The 20,937-nt window shown below is 43.6% G+C and overlaps 1 protein-coding gene across 11 annotated transcripts in view; it reads left to right on the top strand.

The window, feature by feature from the left end:
* Positions 1-20,937, top strand: part of LOC139279698 (nuclear receptor coactivator 7) — a 115,622-nt gene that overhangs the window by 55,250 nt on the left and 39,435 nt on the right. For all 11 annotated transcript variants that reach the window (XM_070898828.1, XM_070898827.1, XM_070898826.1 and 8 more), the window contains one exon: positions 18,957-19,125. In XM_070898828.1, coding sequence (XP_070754929.1) covers positions 18,957-19,125 — 169 coding nt within the window. The remainder of the gene's footprint in view (positions 1-18,956; positions 19,126-20,937) is intronic.

Here is a 20,937-nt window from a genome sequence, read left to right as displayed (position 1 = left end):
TCAGTGGCACTTTCAACATGCCTCCCAGTACACCCACACTCAGGAACCTCACTCCCCAATGCTCTCATACTCAACCACTGCCATTTCAAGGCTGCCATATCACAAGTCAACTATCTCATTGTTGCCATACCAGCAGTGTTCCTATGTCCAAATATTCCTCTCCCACTCCTGAAACACCCAGTGACTTTTCCGAGTGTAGCCATACCCTGACATCATTCTCCCATGCCTGCCAGATGTTATACACGTCCAGTGCTCCCAAACAACTATCCCTCCCAATGTTCCCACATCACATTCCTCATGGTTTTCCCAGAACTTTGCCCTTCCACACCCCAAGAACTCTGCTTTCAAGACCCAGGACAACCCTCCCAATGCTAACAACCCACACGCCTCCCTCTCCGCTCCTCTCCCTGTATTGCTGTCTGCAGTTCCTGCTAGCTACTTGCAACCTAGAGCATTTCCCCTACCACCTTGCTCTTTATCATGGACTTAAAAAAGGTAAGAGATAAAATTAGCTGTGTAATTAAAAGAAGTCTTAATAATAATCAAACTTTACTGTTTCAGGTTTACAGTTTGCATGTAAACGTTTATATTATAGAATTTGAGCCTGAAAATATTACTAATACTTGTACAATACACAATTTGACATTTAGTTATTGTAAATCAATGGCTCTAATAGGATATTGTACACAGAGCATCCTCCAACTAAATGTGACCAATACCATCGGAGATAAGCTAGTCATGCATAGAATTGCTGGCGCCAAGATGAAGATTGTGACAGGCCAATTGTAGGCATGTTTGTTTGCACATTAACCATAACTTCTCTTGCTCCTAAAACTTCCTCTGGGATGTTGTGTCCAACTATAGCAAATCACTTGGCAAAACTCACTCCGAGACAGCAGTAGGAAAAGTGACAGCAGGTCTGAAACTCCAAGCCACTGCCATCTGGCTGCAAGACAACTATCCATGGGAGGAATTCACTCTTTTGATACCATATAATTAAAATTAGACTGAGTAGGGGTAGAGAATTTGAATTGACAGGAAGCACAATACATGCACAGCTTAATTTGTGTTTTTTCTGTGACTCTGGAGAGCTGTAGTCTATTGACGATGCTGAATTCAGAGATGTGCGTTTATTTGGCTTTTAGCATAAATAGGATCAGGTTTAGACTGCAACACTCCTCCATTGTGGGAGTGAAACATATCGTGCAATCTGGCGGGGCGGGGAGTGGGGTGGAGGGCATGGACACCATGGGATTTCGCCCCTTCCTTTGTGGGTTTATAAATTCCAGTCGAAGTATGGATGGGTACTTCTTGCATCCGCCCGTTTCCACGCGGTTCCATCACAATGTTTGCCTGCATGAAACATGCTTTACTTGCTGGGACCTGATCCTGGTGGAAGTGGCGCCATTGGAATGTATAAACGCTGCTTCCCCTACGCTATCCAACCAAAGATTATCAGTCACTTTTGGAGAGCAGGAGGTTCAAAATTACAGCTTTTATTTTAAAAGAAAGAAAGTCTTGCATTTCTACAGCGCCTTTCACGACCACCGGACGTCTCAAAGTGTTTTACAGGTAAAGAAGTACTTTTTGGAGTGTAGTCACTGTTGTAATGTAGGAAACGCGACAGCCAATTTGCACAAACAGCAATGTGATAATGACCAGATAATCTATTTTAGTGATGTTGATTGAGGGATAAATATTGGCCAGAACACCGGGGATAACTCCCCTGCTCTTCTTCGAAATAGTGCCATGGGATCTTTTACGTCCACTTGAGAGGGCAAACGGGGTCTCAGTTTAACGTCTTATCCAAAAGACAGCACCTCTGACAGTGCAGCTCTCCCTCAGTACTGCACTGGAGTGTGAGCCGAGATTTCTTTTTCCCCTGGAGTGGGACTTGAACCCACAACCCACAAAAAAATGAAGACCTTAATTTGTGTTGGAGCAAGGTGCTGCAGTGATATTCCTCTCCCTTATTCCACTTAGTATCTTATATCACTGATAGCTGCAAGATCTATTGCCTTACAAGGGCAGCACCCTCCCCCCCCCTCCACACACACACACAGCACACAATAAGTATATGAGTGAAACGACTATGAGATGCATATCAGTCAAAACACTTGGTGGAGCCACTTGCAACTAGAACAACACCAGACAATCTGGGTATCCTCTCTACAGGCCTAAAACACAAGTCCCCTCCCCCTTGGAGACACAGCAGCCCCCCAGGAGTCGCACAAGTGAAGGAAATGAGGGCCTATGAGCAAGGATTACCACCTCTCCGGTTTTGAGGCACACTGCCTGGTTTTGTGGCTGATTTAGCAATCACAAAGTATGGATGATGAGAGCCATGTCGCTTATCCTTCTATAGAAATCTACAACCTGCCAATCACAGCATCTGTCTGCCTCTGGAATGTTTACAAGGCCTTTGTCTCCACTACTCAATTTGGAACATATTGAGTATTAATTCCAGTATTAATCCCTTTTTTAGGTGCAGCAGTACATCATTTGGAATACTGCAATCAACCTGGTGTTCAATTTGCGAAAATAAAATTTATTTTTTCTTCTAATTTTTCCCTTCCATTCTCCCCTCCTTTCCCAAACATGCCAACTCTTGCTGGTTCAATAGGCTTTAACAGCCCTCCTTCCCCAAGTAGCCATTTCCCATGTGAAGGTTGCCTGTCTATTTCACCATGAAAGGCATCACAACCGAGCATGATTCCATCCTCACTCATGTCCTTTCCAGCGGCAGTCAATGGATAATGACTGGAAGCAGGAAGCTGATTTTACCCATCTCCAGCCAGGGGTGCTGAATCCGATTGTCACATTTCATCTGCAGCCAATTCAGCACGGACTGGAGTTAAACATGGGAGCTTTCATGTCTCTATGATTTACTGTTAATTGTTTTCTGACTTCTAATATAACTGCTAAATCACTACTGCAATTGGCCATAATCCTTTTATTCTGAAGCCCTTTTATTATTCCTAAGACTGGCTTTAGTTATCCACAACCATTTTTATACTTCACTACTCTCTTGTCGATAAATAATTCTGTAGACTGCAAGAAGATATTAATGAACTGGTCAGGTGGGCAGAAAAGTGGCAAATGGAATTCATCCGAAGAAGAGTGAGGTAATGGAATTGGGGGAGGGCTAACAAGGCAAGGGAATAAACAATAAATGGTAGGTTACTAAGAAATGTAAAGCAACAGAGGGACCTTGGAGTGCATGTCCACAGATCCCTGAAGGTAGCAGGACAGGTAGATAAGGTGGTTAAGAAGGCATACAGGATACTTGCCTTTATTAGCTGAGGTGTAAAATCTAAAAGCAGAGAGGTTATGCTAGAACTGTATAAAACACACTAGTTAGGCCACAGCTAGAGTACTACATACAGTTTTGGTCATCACATTACAGGAAAGATGTGATTTAGAGAGGGATTTACAAGGCTGTTACCAGGGCTGGAGAATTTTAGCTATGATAAAAGATTGTTTTCCTTGGACCAGAGGATGCCGAGGGGAGACTTAATTGAGGTATATAAAAAAATGATGGGCCTAGATCGAGTGGCTAGGAAGAACCTATTTCCCTTAGTGGGGAGGTCAATAGCCAGGGGGCATAGATTTAAAGTAATTGGTAGAAGGTTTAGAGGGGATTTGAGGGGAACTTTTTTCACCCAGAGGGTGGTGGGGGCCTGGAACTCACTGCCTGAAAAGGTGGTAGAGGCAGAAACCCTCATCACATTTAAAAAGTACTTGGATATGCACTTGAAGTGCCATAACCTACAGGGCTACAGACCAAGAGCTGGAAAGTGGATTTAGGCTGGATGGGCCGAATGGCCTCCTTGTGTGTCATAAATTTCTATGCTTCTATGAATTCAGTCTTGTCTCCCTCTGAAATTGGCTGTCTCACATAAGACCACTGCATGCATGAATAGTTAAACTGCCCCATGATAACTTCACAACAATGTTCTGCTGTTCTCCTCGTCTGTCTTGCTCCACCAGTTGCCCCGAGTGGGGATGGTTGTCATGGTCATGCCTGAACCTGTCCTCACAGAGCAGCCACACATGTGCTTCCAACAGGCAGCCCGTCATCATTGTCCAGGTCGATGATTGGAGCATGTGCAGATACAGCAGGAGCGGCGAAAGACTGGAGGGATATGATTAGGGCCCAGGAGAGGCGGGAGTTTGGGGCCAAGGACCCAGGGGCAGCACGGGCCAGCCCACACTGCAATATGTGTGTGCACTAGGTCCGTGCAGCAGAGCAGGTCTCCAATCGTCATGGATAATGTTTGCCACTGGACTAAGACCTAGCTCTGTCAAGCCCGTGTGGTGGCTGGTGTGCAACGGTCACCCCACGTTAAAAAATCCGTGCACAGGCATCTTCCACCCTTCAGGATGCAGTTCAGGAGCTGGAATATTAGGTTCTTCATTGAAACACCTGTTTTGGTGTGGAAGCAAGTCACCCTGGTTTCGAGGGACTGCCTATGATGATGACTAGGTAGCAACCAGGAGAAAATTATGCTATCTGTGCCTTGGGGGACGCTGAAAACAATTGTAGTGGCTCCTGCTGAAATCAGCTAACTTACGCTGACCAAAGATCAAAGCGGGACCTTGACTCAGTTATACGCTACTTTTACCAATAAACCACGCTATGTGTAATATTGCAAAACTTATCTGCACCAGGTATGAAAGAAACAACATCAACATTACTTGTTGATAATTGATTTAACAATATTTCAGTACATCTGATAACACAGTGTCTGCATGAGATTTCAGCATTCTAGTTTCTGATCCAATCACACTGTCTTTAAATCAGCTAATATCTCCTTAATCAGTAACTATGAACACAGGGCTCTACAAAAATAAAATATTTTCTCAAGGGTTTTATCTCAGATTTCTTAAAATAATACATATTTATCAACATTATAAATGCTAACAGAAACACATAATTACGAAGTACGAACAATGACGGACAGGTAAAGACCATTTGGCCTAGCGAGCCATCCCACACAATCCCGATACCTTGTCTATCACAACACATACATTCCACCCCACCCGAAACCCTGTGACCATGTGATCTCCTGCGAGAGGCAAAAAACCCAGGCCAATTTGGGGAAAAAGTCTGGGAAAGTCCTCTCCAACCCATCTAGGCGATAGAAACTAGTCCAGGAGATCACTCTGGCTATTAAATTCCCTGCAGTACCTCCCTTCTGTAAGAGTTAATCTCTGCCACAACCAGAAACAAATCCAGCTTTTGCTTGAAGGAATTCAGTGAATCTGTATCCTCTACATGAAACGGCAGCTTGTTCCAGTCTACTTTTCTCTGGGAAAAGAACCACCTCCTGACATCTAACCTAGACCTAGCCTTTTACAACTTAAAATTGTGTCCCCTGGTCCTGCCTAATCTATTTAATTGAAATAAATGGTCAGCTGGAACACCGTCTATTCCCTTCATTGTCTTATAAACCTCAATCATATCCCCTCTAAGTCTACGCTGCTCTAAGGTATAGCGTCCCAACTCTTTTAGCCTATCATGATAACTAAGATGCTTTAGACTTGGAATTAGTCTAGTGGCCCTCTTCTACACCCTTTCCAGAGCCTCAATATCACCCACCATGTGAGGAGACCAAAACTGGACACGGTATTCCAAGTGTGGCCTGACTAAGGACAAAACAGTACACCTCGTCTGATACTCAATTGTCCTATGGATACACCCTAACACGCTATTTGCTCCAGCTATCGCTGCATGGCATTGCTCGTGTACCTTAAAGGGTGTATGCACTAGAATGCCCAAATCTCTTTCTATCTCCACCATCTTTAATACCTGTCCCTGGAGAGTGTATGAATGTTGAGCAATTGCCTTGCCCACATGCACAACACTGCACTTATCTAAGTTATACATCATTTTCCAGTCACGAGCCAGTCTCCCAACACATTGCCTGAATCAGACGAGCATCTTCTATAGTTCTAACACGCGCACAGATCTTGGTATCATCTGCAAATTTGCAAATTGTGCCGCCAACCCCTGAAGTTGGATCTCTAACCAGCGTACTAAGCTTAAATAAAGGAGACTATGAAGGTATGAGGGCAGAGTTGGGCAAAGTGGACTGGGAAAATAGATTAAAGTGTAGGACAGTTGATGAACAGTGGTGTTCATTTAAGGAGATATTTCACAACTCTCACACTCTTTCCTCCTCACTGGAATATATTTTAAGAGAAAAGATAGCCATCCGTGGCTAACTAAAGAAATAAAGGATAGTATCCAATTAAAAACAAGGGCATACAAAGTGGCCAAAACTAGTGGGAGGACAGAAGACTGGGAAGCTTTTAAAGCCAGCAAAGAACAACTAAAAAAATGATTAAGAAAAGGAAGATAGACTATGAAAGTAAACTAGCACAAAATATAAAAACATAGCAAGAGTTTCTGTAGTATATAAAAAGGAAAAGAGTGGCTAAAGTAAATGTTGGTCCCTTAGAGGAGGAGACCAGCGAATTCGTAATGGGGAACATGGAGATGGCAGAAACTCAGAACAAATATTTTGTATCAGTCTTTACAGTAGAGGACACTAACAATATTCTGACAGTGGATAGTCTAGGGGCTATAGGGTAGGGAGGAACTTAACACAATCACAATCGCTAAGGAGGTGGTACTCAATAAGACAATGGGACTAAAAGCAGATAAATCCCCTGGACCTGATGGCTTGCATCCTAGGGTCTTAAGAGAAGTAGCGGCAGGGATTGTGGATGCATTGGTTGTAATTTACAAAAATTCCCTGGATTCTGGAAAGGTCCCAGCAAATTGGAAAACTGCAAATGTAACGCCCCTATTTAAAAAAGGAGGCAGACAAAAAGCAGGAAACTATAGACCAGTTAGCCTAACATCTGTGGTTGCGAAAATGTTGGAGTCCATTATTAAAGAAGCAGTAGCAGGACATTTGGAAAAGCAAAATTCGGTCAGGCAGAGTCAGCATGGATTTATGAAAGGGAAGTCATGTTTGACAAATTTGCTGGAGTTCTTTGAGGATGTAATGAACAGGGTGGATAAAGGAGAACCAGTGGATGTGGTGTATTTGGACTTCCAGAAGGCATTTGACAAGGTGCCACATAAAAGGTTATTGCACAAAATAAAAGTTCACGGGATTGGGGTAATATGTTAGCATGGATAGAGGATTGGCTAACTAACAGAGAACAGAGAGTCGGGATAAATGGTTCGTTCTCTGATTGGCAAACAGTAACTAGTGGGGTGCCGCAGGGATCAGTGCTGGGACCCCAACTATTTACAATCTATATTAACGACTTGGAAGAAGGGACTGAGTGTAACATAGCCAAGTTTGCTGACGATACAAAGATGGGAGGAAAAACAATGTATGAGGAGGACACAAACAATCTGCAAAAGGATAGACAGGCTAAGTGAGTGGGCAAAAATTTGGCAGATGGAGTATAATGTTGGAAAGTGTGAGGACATGCACTTTGGCAAAAAAAATCAAAGAGCAAGTTATTATTTAAATGAAGAAAGATTGCAAAGTGCTGCAGTACAGCGGGACCTGAGGGTACTTGTGTATGAAACACAAAAGGATAGAATGCAGGTACAGCAAGTGATCAGGAAGACCAATGATATCTTGGCCTTTATTGCAAAGGGGATGGAGTATAAAAGCAGGGAAGTCTTACTACAGCTATATAAGGTATTGATGAGGCCACACCTGGAATACTGCGTGCAGTTTTGGTTTCCATATTTACGAAAGGATATACTTGATTTGGAGGCATTTCAGAGAAGGTTCACTGGGTTGATTCTGGGGATGAGGGGGTTGACTTAAGAGGAAAGATTGAGTATGTTGGACCTGTACTCATTGGAATTCAGAAGAATGAGAGATGATATCGCAACGTATAAGATTATGAGGGGGCTTGACAAGGTGGATGCAGAGAGGATGGTTCCACTGATGGGGAGACAAGAACTAGAGGGCACGATCTTAGAATAAGGGGCCGCCCATTTAAAACAGAGATGAGGAGAAAGTTCTTGTCTGAGGGTTGTAAATCTGTGGAATTCGCTGCCTCAGAGAACTGTGAAAGCTGGGACATTGAATAAATTTAAGACAGAAATAGACAGTTTCTTAAACAATAAGGAGATAAGGGGTTATGGGGAGCGGGCGGGGAAGTGGAGCTGAGTCCATGTGCAGATCAGCCATGATCTTATTGAATGACGGAGCAGGCTCGAGGGGCCGTATGACCTACTCCTGCTCCTATTTCTTATGTTCTTATGAATCCAGATCATTAATAAAAAATAATAAAAAGCAACGGTCCCAACACTGATCCCTGCGGGACACCACTGGTGACCGGTCTCCAAACAGATTCAAATCCATCTATAACTACACTTTGTCTGCATCCTGCCAGCCAGTTCTGTATCCAGCTCAATATATTTCCACTAATACCAGAGGCTCCGATCTTAATAGAGATGACTCTTGTGCGATACCTTGTCAAAAGCTTTTTGGAAATCTAAGTAGACAATGTAAATACAGAGCTTCCCTCATCCACCAACATTGCAACTTCTTCAAAAAATACAATTAGATATGTGAGACATGACCTCTTTTTTTTTTATGAAGCCATGTTGGGTGTCCCGAATATGCCGCAATCTCTGCTTAAACGTTCAGTTCAAATAAACTTCTTTGAATTGAATGTTTAAGCAGAGGTTGCGACATCCAGAGAAAAGACTTTTTAATCAACAGTTGGAGAACATTCACACAAACACACAAGTTTCTTCTAAAGGTGCAGTTATACTGCAGGCACTATTCAACATTAATATCTGCTTTTATAGCATAGTGAGTGGACAGCACTGAACTATACTACACGCTTGTACCCCTCTGCAGACAGGGGAAATCAAAGCTGTTTGCAAATAATGTCCCTTAAATGGACACACAGGGCTTGACTGACTGGCATTCAAAAATTGGTGGAGAGGACAGTCAATTCTTTCTAAAATTGGAAACTCCAAAGCAGCCTAGGAATTGAATTCAGGGCTCTGCGGTTTGTAGAGTTTAGCAATACACTGTTGGTACCTTAATTTACCAGGCTATGGAGATGACTCTACGATAAATTCACCAAATCTCATGCTAATAGTGAGGGAACCACCCTCCAAAGGGAGCATGGGACATACATCAGCACTGCAGTATTGAAGCCTCGTCTCTACCCAGGCTCCCTTCAAGTGTAACTCTCTGCTGGCAGAGTGGAATCCATAAATTTACCCTAATGCCCTTTTGTTAATCAAATAATCAACGTCATAGTCCATTTTCTTTACACACCAATTCTTAGATTAGTTGGACAGTAGTCAATTATCAGAAAAGGCCAACATCCTAGAGCCCAGTTGGCCTCCCACATTCTCCAGTGCTGGCCCTGTAGGTACTGGGTGATGTCAGCAAAGCAGTTTTACTCTACTGATGATACAATCCAGGCAAAGTTCATCAGCATCAGTAAATAGGAAAGCCATAATCATCAATACCAGTAGAACAGTGACCAGAGTCACTCGTGTACTAATCTAAATGGGAATAAATCCATCATTAAAAAGTTTTGGTTGATTGGCCCTATGGGTATGGCCCGTGACTAGTTTTATCTCTGCATCAGGCTACAGCCAATACTCCAGAGATATAAACTGCTTTTATATTGGTGCTGTTTTCGCTGTGATTCTAGAAGCCAGCAATCGATGGCCTGGCTCTCACTGTTTACAGTACTAAATCCAGCTCCCTTAAACCGCAGATAAATCTGTGAGAAACTTTCATCTACAAGTCTGCCTCCGCAATAAGGGAACTAGATTGAGTTGACTAACGCCCAGTGTTAGCTCATGAATGCCGCTCTTCCAAATCCAAACTAAAACATTGTCAAGATAAAAGGTAGTAAAGAATACAAAATAAAAGATAGCATTTTCATTTATATAGTGCCTTTCACAACCACATGATATATCAATGCGCTTTATAGCCAATTAAATACTTTTGAAGTGTAGTTACTGTTGTAATGTAGAACATTCAGCAGTGTTTTGTGAACTCCTAAGTTTTAACACATCCATACATGAAGCAAAGCTAAGTTCAGAGCTCAGAAATTCCTCTGGAGGGCATTTGGGGGAAGGGAAGGTTCATGGTGGGAACCTGCCCCATGGTGCCCCATGGATACAGTCCAGACCCTGTCCAAAATCAAGACCAAGGCTACTAACATTTTGAGTGTGCACTGGCAGTGCAACCACAAAAAGGTTAATCCTGAACTAGGCTGTGATGTGGATGGGAAGCGATGGCCCCTCAGACAACAACTACATTTCTAATCCACTTGCAGATAATTATTCCCAAATCGCTTCAATATAAAGTACTATTCATTAATACTGAATGGCTGATAAAGATCTATCAAAAACACAGGACATTATTTAATTAAATTGTTGTAGTGCACAAGGTCAAACAGCAGCATTAGATTATTTGTAACAGCCTTCCTTTCACATAGCTGGGTCATGATTTATCTATATATAATTACATCACGACCTTCTTTCAGTCTGTTTTGTTAACACCAAGGGCTTTTTTTATAGTCCTTTTCAAAACAAGTAATTGGTTTTTAATCATGTAAACGTGTTGGGACCTTTGATTTGGATAACGAGATAATCAGTAATGGTTTATTGTGCAGTCATTATAATTCAACAATAATTGTATTCAGACATTCCATTAATGAGCGAATGGGCAAAATGTAAGAATCAGAGTTTAAAGGAAAGATAATGTTTCAATGTAATACTCCTCTCTGCCGCCTTCCCAATCTACATCCGGAGATATATTTCACATTTATTTCCCCCAACCTACCTCCATTTCTGGTCTTTACCCACAATCGCATTGAACCGGTCAGGGAACCACTTTGTGGCTGCTGCTCAGAATCGTTCTAAGCCAGGAATATCACAGAACCCTGCAGGAGACGGATACATTTGCATTTTAAATGTCTCCTACAGGATTGAATATTTTAAACACCACCCAGTTGATTAGTGGGGGAGTGGGGTGGGGGGGGGGGGGGGGCAATAGTTTACTCTGATAATATTCCACTTCCACACAGCACACAATGTCCACCGTGGTTCAGTGGGTAGCACTTTCACCTCGGAGTCAGAAGATTGTGGGTTGAAGTCCCACTCCAGGAACTTGAGCACAAAAATCTAGGCTGATACTCCAGTGCAGTGTTGACTGAGTGCTGCACTGTCCGAGGGGCAGTACTGAGGGAGCGCTGCACTGTTGGAGGGGCAGTACTGAGGGAGCGCTACACTGTCGGAGGGGCAGTGCTGAGGGAGCGCTGCACTGTTGGAGGGGCAGTACTGAGGGAGCGCTACACTGTCGGAGGGGCAGTACTGAGGGAGCGCTGCACTGTCGGAGGGGCAGTACTGAGGGAGCGCTGCACTGACGGAGGGGCTGTACTGAGGGAGTGCTGCACTGCCGGAGGAGCAGTACTGAGGGAGCTCTGCATTGTCGGAGGGGCAGTACTGAGGGAATGCTACACTGTCGGAGGGGCAGTACTGAGGGAGCTCTGCATTGTCGGAGAGGCAGTACTGAGGGAGTGCTACACTGTCGGAGATGCCATCTTTCGAATGAGACGTTAACCTGTCTGCTCTCTCAGATGGATGTAAAAGATCCCATAGCACTATTTCGAAGAGGAGCAGGGGAGTTATCCTCGGTGTCCTGGCCAATATTTATCCCTCAATCAACATCACTAAAAACAGATTATCTGGTCATTATCACATTGCTGTTTGTGGGAGCTTGCTGTGCAAAAATTAGCTGTCGCGTTTCCCACATTACAACAGTGACTACACTCCAAAAATATTTAATTGCCTGTAAAGCGCTTTGAGACGTCCAGTGGTCATGAAAGGCGCTATATAAATACAAGTCTTTTCTTTCTTTCCACACTTAACTACTTATTTACCAAGAGCAGTCTTGCTCCATTTTGAATATATTGAATCCTTGTTTGTTTAGGGTTTCGGACTGATCTTAGTTTTGACTGCCCTTTCTTAATGGCATAATTTCAGTCTTAAAACCTCAAAATATTATGGAATTTTATGGTTATTGCATCATTAACAGGTATTGTTATTCAACTATTAAAACAAATTTCTTTGAAAGGTGAGGGCATTTTCAAACTAATAAAGCATGGTGGACAATTTTGCAATATTACCACCATTCAATTCAAGCCAAACCACAAATCCGCTCTCATTTTAGCTCCCTTGGATTTCCTCATGTTGTCAAAATTTAATTCAATTATACCTTTGCTTGGAACATTGCCTCTATTTTAACTACACAGATGAACAGTATACTTTATATCTTACATTACAATAGTTCCTCCATTTCAAAAGTACTTCATTGGCTGTAAAGCACTTTGAGACGCCCGGTGGTCGTGAAAGGCGCTATATAAATCCAAGTCTTTCTTTTATAGAGTGCTTTTGAATGTCTTGAGTTCGTGAAAGGTGAAATATAAATGCAAGGTCTTTCTTTACTTATGCATAAGAGCACACGATAGTTATTGGTAAGGAAGTCCATTCGGTCCATCTAAAGTGTATACATTGCAGTACCCAATTGTTTCTTAAATGTTTCATGTGCTTTATACCACACATTAATCACTCTGCATAGGATTACATCAGATATACGGCACAGACACAGGCCATTCAGCCCATTAGTCCATGCCGGCGTTTATGCTCCACTCGAGCCGTCTCCCATCTTTCCTCATCTAAATCTACCAGCATAACCCTCTATTCCCTTCTCCCTCATATGCTTGTCTAGCCTCCCCTTAAATGCATCGATATTATTCGCTTCAACCACTCCCTGTGGTAACGAGTTCCACATTCTCACCGCTCTCTGGGTAAAGAAGTTTCTCCTGAATTCCCTATTGGATTTCTTGGTGACTATCTTATATTGATGGCCTCTACTTATGCTCTTCCCCACAAGTGGGAACATTCTCTCTGTATCCACGCAATCAAAACCTTTCATAATTTAAAGACTTCTGTTAGGTCACCCCTCAGCCTTCTCTTTTCAAGAGAAAAGAGACCCAGCCTGTTCATTCTTTCCTGATATGTATACCCTCGCATTATTATATCATCCTTGTAAATCTTCTCTGCACCCTCTCCAGTGCCTCTATATCCTTTTTATAATATGGCGACCAGAACTGTATGATGAGTTCCCTGATACATTACATTTTAGTAGTCTGAACTTTTGTCTCCTCATCCTACTCTTATAACTTCATTTAAAATAATACTTTGGACTTGCCTTTTCCATTCCCTTAATTATCTTGTCTACCTCTGTAAAATCACCTCTCAGTCTTTTCCAGGCTAAAATCCCAGGTTTCTCCAGTCTTTCCTGATAATTTGGACTTCTGACGCCAGGAATCACTCCCCTGGCTGCTCTCTGCACTGCCTCCAGCACTGAATGTCTCCTCAGTGCCTCAGCAAGCAGATTTAGACATGAGTATGAACACTTAGTCTGACCAGAGCATCATACAATTTGACCACAACGTCTTCGGATTTATATTCTATTCTCTTGGTGTAATTCAACATTCTATTGGTTTTTGTTCCGTGATTAAAGTGGGAATTGTAACCCGTTTATACACAAAAATAAAAAATATTCTTACCCAACATTTTCTCCAAACAAAATAACAATAAATTGTGACGTGCAGTGAATAACAATGGCCCTTTCAACTGTGAACCGGTAAACATAGAAACATAGAAAATAGATGCAGGAGCAGGCCATTCGGCCCTTCGAGCCTGCACCACCATTCAATATAATCATGGCTGATCATGTAACTTCAGTACCCCATTCCCGCCTTCTCTCCATACCCCCTGATCCCCTTAGCCGTAAGGGCCACATCTAACTCCCTCTTGAATATATCCAACGAACTGGACTCAACAACTTTCTGTGGTAGAAAATTCCATAGGTTTACCACTCTCTGGGTGAAGAAGTTTCTCCTCCGACACCTTTATATTAACAGTCGCACATTATTACATCCTGTTCCATCGACCAGATAAAAGATTGATTGTTGCAGTTTCTCATCCTTTAAAATTGTGTTTATATATTTCCTGTAGACTCTTTGTTGATCGCCAGTATTTTATTTCTGTTAACCTTCTATTTTCCTCTCCTGAAGGCAGTGACTGGCGCTGGGGTACAGTTCTCTCGGGTTGGCTGCTCCCCAGTACCTTGCCTAGTGGCCATTCTTCGTGTGAGTGTAGGCGGTGAATGTGGACAAGCAACTCAATGGTGAGGACCATTGCAGACCAGTCCTGTTCTCACCAGATATCCACACACACATGCTTCTTCAGCAAGCGTTACTGAATAGCAATCAGAAACTTTCAATAAATAACTGTCTTTTTTTTCTCTGTCAGTGGCCAAGAGGCATTGGTTGTAAAAACTGAGAGCAGTTTAAAATACTTGCCTTCAGTCATGTAGGGATTGTGCATCTCGAATAGCCGACTGCTTCAAGAATCCATTCTTTCATGCAGCAATCAGGAGATAACATTGATGCATTTCACTATAACTGATGCACATTGGTACCAACGACATAGGTAAAAAAAGGGATGAGGTCCTACGAGACGAATTTAAGGAGCTAGGAGTTAAATTAAAAAGTAGGACCTCAAAAGTAGTAATCTCGGGATTGCTGCCAGTGCCACGTGCTAGTCAGAGTAGGAATCGCAGGATAGCACAGATGAATACGTGGCTTGAGCAGTGGTGCAGCAGGGAGGGATTCAAATTCGTGGGGCATTGGAACAGGTTCTGGGGGAGGTGGGACCAGTACAAACCGGACGGTCTGCACTTGGGCAGGAACGGAACCAATGTCCTAGGGGGAGTGTTTGCTAGTGCTGTTGGTGAGGAGTTAAACTAATATGGCAGGGGGATGGGAACCAATACAGGGAGACAGAGGGAAACAAAAAGGAGACAAAAACAAAAGACAGAAAAGAGATGAGTAAAAGTGGAAGGCAGAGAAACCAAAGGCAAGAAACAAAAAGGGCCGCTGAATATAAAAGGGCTGCAGGAGGGGTAAAAACTAAAAATCATGGTTTAAAAACTAGGATGAAAACACTCTACCTAAATGCACGCAGCATTAGAAATAAAGTAAATGAGTTGACGGCACAAATCATTACAAATGGGTATGATTTGGTGGCCATTACAGAGACATGGTTGCAAGGTGGCCAGGACTGGGAATTAAACGTACAGGGGTATCTGACGATTCGGAAAGATAGGCAGGAAGGGAAGGGAGGTGGGGTAGCTCTGTTAATAAAAGATGATATCAGGGCAGTTGTGAGGGATGATATTGGCTCCAATGAACAAAATGTTGAATCATTGTGGGTGGAGATTAGAGATACTAAGGGGAAAAAGTCACTGGTCGGCGTAGTTTATAGGCCCCCAAATAATAACTTCATGGTGGGGCGGGCAATAATCAAGGGAATAATGGAGGCATGTGAAAAAGGAACGGCAGTAGTTATGGGGGATTTTAATCTACATATCGATTGGTCAAATCAAATCGCAGGGGGTAGCCTGGAGGAGGAATTCATAGAATGCATACGGGATTGTTTCTTAGAACAGTATGTAACAGAGCCTACAAGGGAGCAAGCCATTTTGGATCTGGTCCTGTGTAACGAGACAGGAAAAATAAACGATCTCCTCGTAAAAGATCTTCTCGGAATGAGTGATCACAATATGGTTGAATTTGTAATACAGATTGAGGATGAGGAAGTTGTGTCAGAAACGAGAGTACTATGCTTAAACAAAGGGGACTACAGTGAGATAAGGGCAGAGTTGGCTAAAGTAGACTGGAAACAAGGACTAAACGGTGGCACAATTGAGGAACAGTGGAGGACTTTTAAGGAGCTCTTTCATAATGCGCAATAAAAATATATTCCAGTGAAAAAGAAGGGCGGCAAGAGAAGAGATAACCAGCCGTGGAGAACCAAGGAAATAAAGGAAAGTATCAAATCAAAGACCAATGCGTATAAGGTGGCCAAGGTTAGTGGGAAACTAGAGGATTGGGAAGATTTTAAGCAACAGCAAAGAATGACTAAAAAAGCAATAAAGAAAGGGAAGATAGATTACGAAGGTAAACTTGCGCAAAACATAAAAACAGATAGTAAAAGCTTTTACAGATATATAAAACGGAAAAGAGTGACTAAAGTAAATGTTGGTCCCTTAGAAGATGAAAAGGGGGATTTAATAATGGGAAATGTGGAAATGGCTGAGACCTTAAACAATTATTTTGCTTCCGTTTTCACAGTGGAAGACACAAAAACCATGCCAAAAATTGCTGGTCATAGGAATGTGGGAAGGGAGGACCTTGAGATGATCACTATCACTAGGGAAGTAGTGCTGGACAGACTAATGGGATTTGAAGGTAGACAAGTCCCCTGGTCCTGATGAAATGCATCCCGGGGTATTAAAAGAGATGGCGGAAGTTATAGCAGATGCATTTGTTATAATCTACCAAAATTCTCTGGACTCTGGGGAGGTACCAGCGGATTGGAGAGCAGCTAATGTAACGCCTCTGTTTAAAAAAGGGGGCAGGCAAAAGGCAGGTAACTATAGGCCGGTTAGTTTAACATCTGTAGTGGGGAAAATGATTGAAACTATCATTAAGGAAGAAATAGCGGGACATCTGGATAGGAATAGTGCAATCAAGCAGACGCAGCATGGATTCATGAAAGGGAAATCATGTTTAACTAACTTACTGGAATTCTTTGAGGATATAACGAGCATGGTGGATAGAGGTGTACCGATGGATGTGGTGTATTTAGATTTCCAAAAGGCATTCGATAAGGTGCCACACAAAAGGTTACTGCAGAAGATAAAGGTACGCGGAGTCAGAGGAAATGTATTAGCATGGATAGAGAATTGGCTGGCGAACAGAAAGCAGAGAGTCGGGATAAATGGGTTCTTTTCCGGTTGGAAGTCAGTGGTTAGTGGTGTGCCACAGGGATCAGTGCTGGGACCACAACTGTTTACAATATACATAGATGACCTAGAGGAGGGGACAGAGTGTAGTGCAACAAAATTTGCAGATGACACTAAGATTAGTGGGAAAGCGGGTTGTGTAGAGGACACAGAGAGGCTACAAGGAGATTTGGATAGGTTAATCGAATGGGCTAAGGTTTGGCAGATGGAATACAATGTCGGAAAGTGTGAGGTCATCCACCTTGGGGAAAAAAAACAGTAAAAGGGAATATTATTTGAATGGGGAGAAATTACAACATGCTGTGGTGCAGAGGGACCTGGGGGTCCTTGTGCATGAATTTTTTTTTCGTTGCCAATCTTTCCAATTCTTTGTCAGATCATCTTGTCAGATTACAAACGCCAGAGGTCACCTTGCACACATCAAGGATCACTCTGCGCCAATGCTCTTAGCCAAAAGGCCTAGAGCCACTGCACCGTTCCTGGAAGTACTGCAATACCAGGTTCGTGCCATGGAGGTGGATGGGTTAAACCACCCCACCCACCTCCTATTTCCCTCCTTGTGCATGAATCCCAAAAAGTTAGTTTGCAGGTGCAGCAGGTAATCAGGAAGGCAAATGGAATGTTGGCCTTCATTGCGAAAGGGATGGAGTACAAAAACAGGGAGGTCTTGCTGCAACTGTATAAGGTATTGGTAAGGCCGCACCTGGAGTACTGCGTGCAGTTTTGGTCACCTTACTTAAGGAAGGATATACTAGCTTTGGAAGGGGTACAGAGACGATTCACTGGGCTGATTCGAGAAATGAGGGGGTTAACTTATGATGATAGATTGAGTAGACTGGGTCTTTACTCCTTGGAGCTCAGAAGGATGAGGGGTGATCTTATAGAAACATTTAAAATCATGAAAGGGATAGACAAGATAGAGACAGAGAGGTTGTTTCCATTGGTGGGGGAGACTAGAACTAGGGGGGCACAGCCTCAAAATACGGAGGAGCCAATTTAAAACCGAGTTGAGAAAAAATTTCTTCTCCCAGAGGGTTGTGAATCTGTGGAATTCTCTGCCCAAGGAAGCAGTTGAGGCTGGTTCATTGAATGTTTTCAAGTCATTAAGCAATAAGGAAATTAAGGGTTACGGGGAGAGGGCGGGTAAGCGGAGCTGAGTCCACGACCAGATCAGCCATGATCTTATTGAATGGCGTAGCAGGCTCGAGGGGCTAGATGGCCTACTCCTGTTCCTAATTCTTATGTTCTTATGTTCTTATGATGTAGGCTCGCTTGATTGGGCAATCTCAACACAGGATGTTTGAATCTCCGCCGAATGTTAGAATTGGACACCAGACGTATCGGAGCCTACTGTAGCAACAGAAGTAGCTCTGATAGGTCCAATGTTCACTTGTAGAAATCAGCGGGGATTCAGATATCCCCCCTCTTCCCCCCACCTCCTTACCCTGTGCTCAGATCACCCCATAATGCACCTCCTATGACGGGCTACACCAGTGGCTCTTGTTCTCAGCCAGCCAGCCCTCCTCGTGCCCCCTTCCCGATAGCCTTGACACAGCCCCCTAGTTTGGAATCCGATTTGCCCTGTGCTATTTTCTGCCATCCAATAAACTGATTATGTGGTAGAAAACTCATACAAATTCCAATATGCGAGTTACTGCACTTGTTCGATCTGGGTTACACTGTTTGTGGAAAGCAAAAGCCAGATCATCAAGGACAGCTTCTGCTTCCAGGAATGATTGTTGGGTCATTTAAATGAAAAGCCCTGTCTATAACAGCAGGTAGTTTTGATTGGATCGGTGTGATGCGATTGTTGTTAACGCTGTTACCATAGTTGCCCTTGCGACTTTCCATATGGGCTGACACTGCTTTCAATGGAATTGATCAATAGGGTAATTGGTATTGCAAATTTATGCTTAAATGTTCAAAAGATGTTTGCAAAGGAAGCACAGTGCCTGAGTGGTCTAAAGTACCATTGTTTCCCTTCCATCTCTACTTAATCAATACTTAATTGTATAAAATAATTGAATAATTATAAAAAATGATTTTTCATTGCAGACCTGTATCATTCTAAAGACGATGAAGACAAGTTTCGATTGATGTTTTTATGCCTGAAGGTCAGACGTCCCTTGAAAAGGACAAATTCACTTCAGTTCAGAGTGACTACACATCAGGATATGGTCCAGAACAAATCTGAAGAATACTGGTTTGCAATGTCCCAGGAAAAGTGAGTTAATAAGTGGGAATACATTTCCCTCAACAGTAACAAAACCTGCTGTTTATCCTCTTCCACACACAACCACCAAATGTTAAGTAATAGATTGGTTCTGCCAGGCACGTTCTCTTATATACGGCATAAATAATGTAAATCCCAGTCAGGAGTTGCAAACTATGGTTGGAATTTCCCGGGGGATCAGTGGGCGGGATCAGTGGCAGGTCGGGAACCCACAGTCATCCCGCTGCCAGGCGCCTTTCCCAAATGGCGCGCCTGTGATCTCAGCTCGGACACGCCCCGCAGAGGCAATTATTGGCTTGTTGACAGAGCCTTAATAATGGTTTTAACCTTACCTTTCAACTTTAACTGCTCGCCCATGGGGTCCACGTCTGTTAACCTGAGGCAAGAGTTGAGTGGCCATTGAATCAGCTGATCAGTTGAAAGCTGGAAATGTGCTGTAAAAGCTCCCACTTCGGAGCTGTTCACTTTCCAAGCGCAGAAGCTGTTGCTTACTCCATTTGGAAGACAGATTGAGAGTTATGCAGGATGCAGGTGTTTGGAGCAAACTCTCCATCCAGTGTCACTTCATTGGAACAACCTCTTTCACCATTGAGAGATCGCATCTATCATCTCAACTTCACCTGCCGTCTATTCCATCAGCATGGGTACGGTTTATACTGTTTCACCTTGGTCCTGAGAATCTGACCACGATCAGCCCCAACACCAGACACACCAGCATGGTATTTGTTTTCTTGCCAATTTTCTCTCCTCCATCCCCTCCTCCTCCTCCTCCCCCTCCCCAGAAGGCATTGATTCCCGCGTGACACACACAAGTTCTGTCTGCTCTTCAGTAGTTCAACATGTGGACATTCGGCATGTATGACTCTTGGTACTGAGTGTTGGCAGGATGTTCAACTATGGGGAAGTCATCACAGCTGGACCAATCCCCTCCTTGCTGCCATCCACAGCGTATTCTTACAACACATTCAGCTGCAGGGCCTCTGGCTAACGTTTCCTTCCCTGTCCCCAAAAATGCCCAGGTTAACAGTAGTGCTTCTACCTGCCCTGACTGAAACCAGCTCATTCAGCATAGGTAGATCAGGAGTCACACTTGGGACCTTCCTACTCTGTGTGGCTCTGCCAGTCACTGTTTTATAAGTGGAGTCATTGGGGAGCCAAACATGTTATTCTGTGTGTAAAATAGCTGTCTTTTGCGCTTGAGTCACTGGCCGTGGCATGACAATGCACCACAGATGTTTTTGTGATTGAAAGTAGTGCAGGCATTTTGGACAAGGGCATCTCTGTGACCCAGATTCAAGTCTGCCCCCAGTTGATTGGGTGAAAGGCTGCTGGCTCCCAGTTAATCCAATTCCTACTGTGGTCCATAACATAAAAGCACTTCTAATTGGCAGTTTCACTCATTCCACATGGATGCTGGTCTGCAGGCTGGAGTACACCAGCGGCAGGTCGGAGCCATAAAAAGAGTGGCGAGCAGCCCCTGGACAGTGTGGAGATTACTTCAAGGAGCAGCGCGAGCTGGTGCAGGAGGGCGACAGCAGCAAAGAGTGACGTCATCAAGGTCCAGGTTGGTGATTGGAGCGTGGGCAGATACAGCGAGAGGGATGTGATTGGGGCCCAGGAGAGGCGTGAGTTCGGGACCAGGGGCCAAGGGGCAGCACGGGACCAGCCCACACTGTGATATGTGTGCGCACTAGGTCCTTGCAGCAGAGCAGGTCTCCAGTCGTCTTGGGTAATCCTTGCCACTGGACCAAGACCTAGCTCTGTCAAGCCCGTGTGGTGGCTGGTGTGCAACGGCCACCCCAC

The sequence above is a fragment of the Pristiophorus japonicus genome, chromosome 14 (genome assembly GCF_044704955.1).
Source record: "Pristiophorus japonicus isolate sPriJap1 chromosome 14, sPriJap1.hap1, whole genome shotgun sequence".
In the NCBI taxonomy this organism is placed as follows: domain Eukaryota; kingdom Metazoa; phylum Chordata; class Chondrichthyes; family Pristiophoridae; genus Pristiophorus; species Pristiophorus japonicus.
The sequence above is the reverse complement of the archived record's forward strand: the minus strand, read 5'-3'. Positions and strand labels throughout refer to the sequence as shown.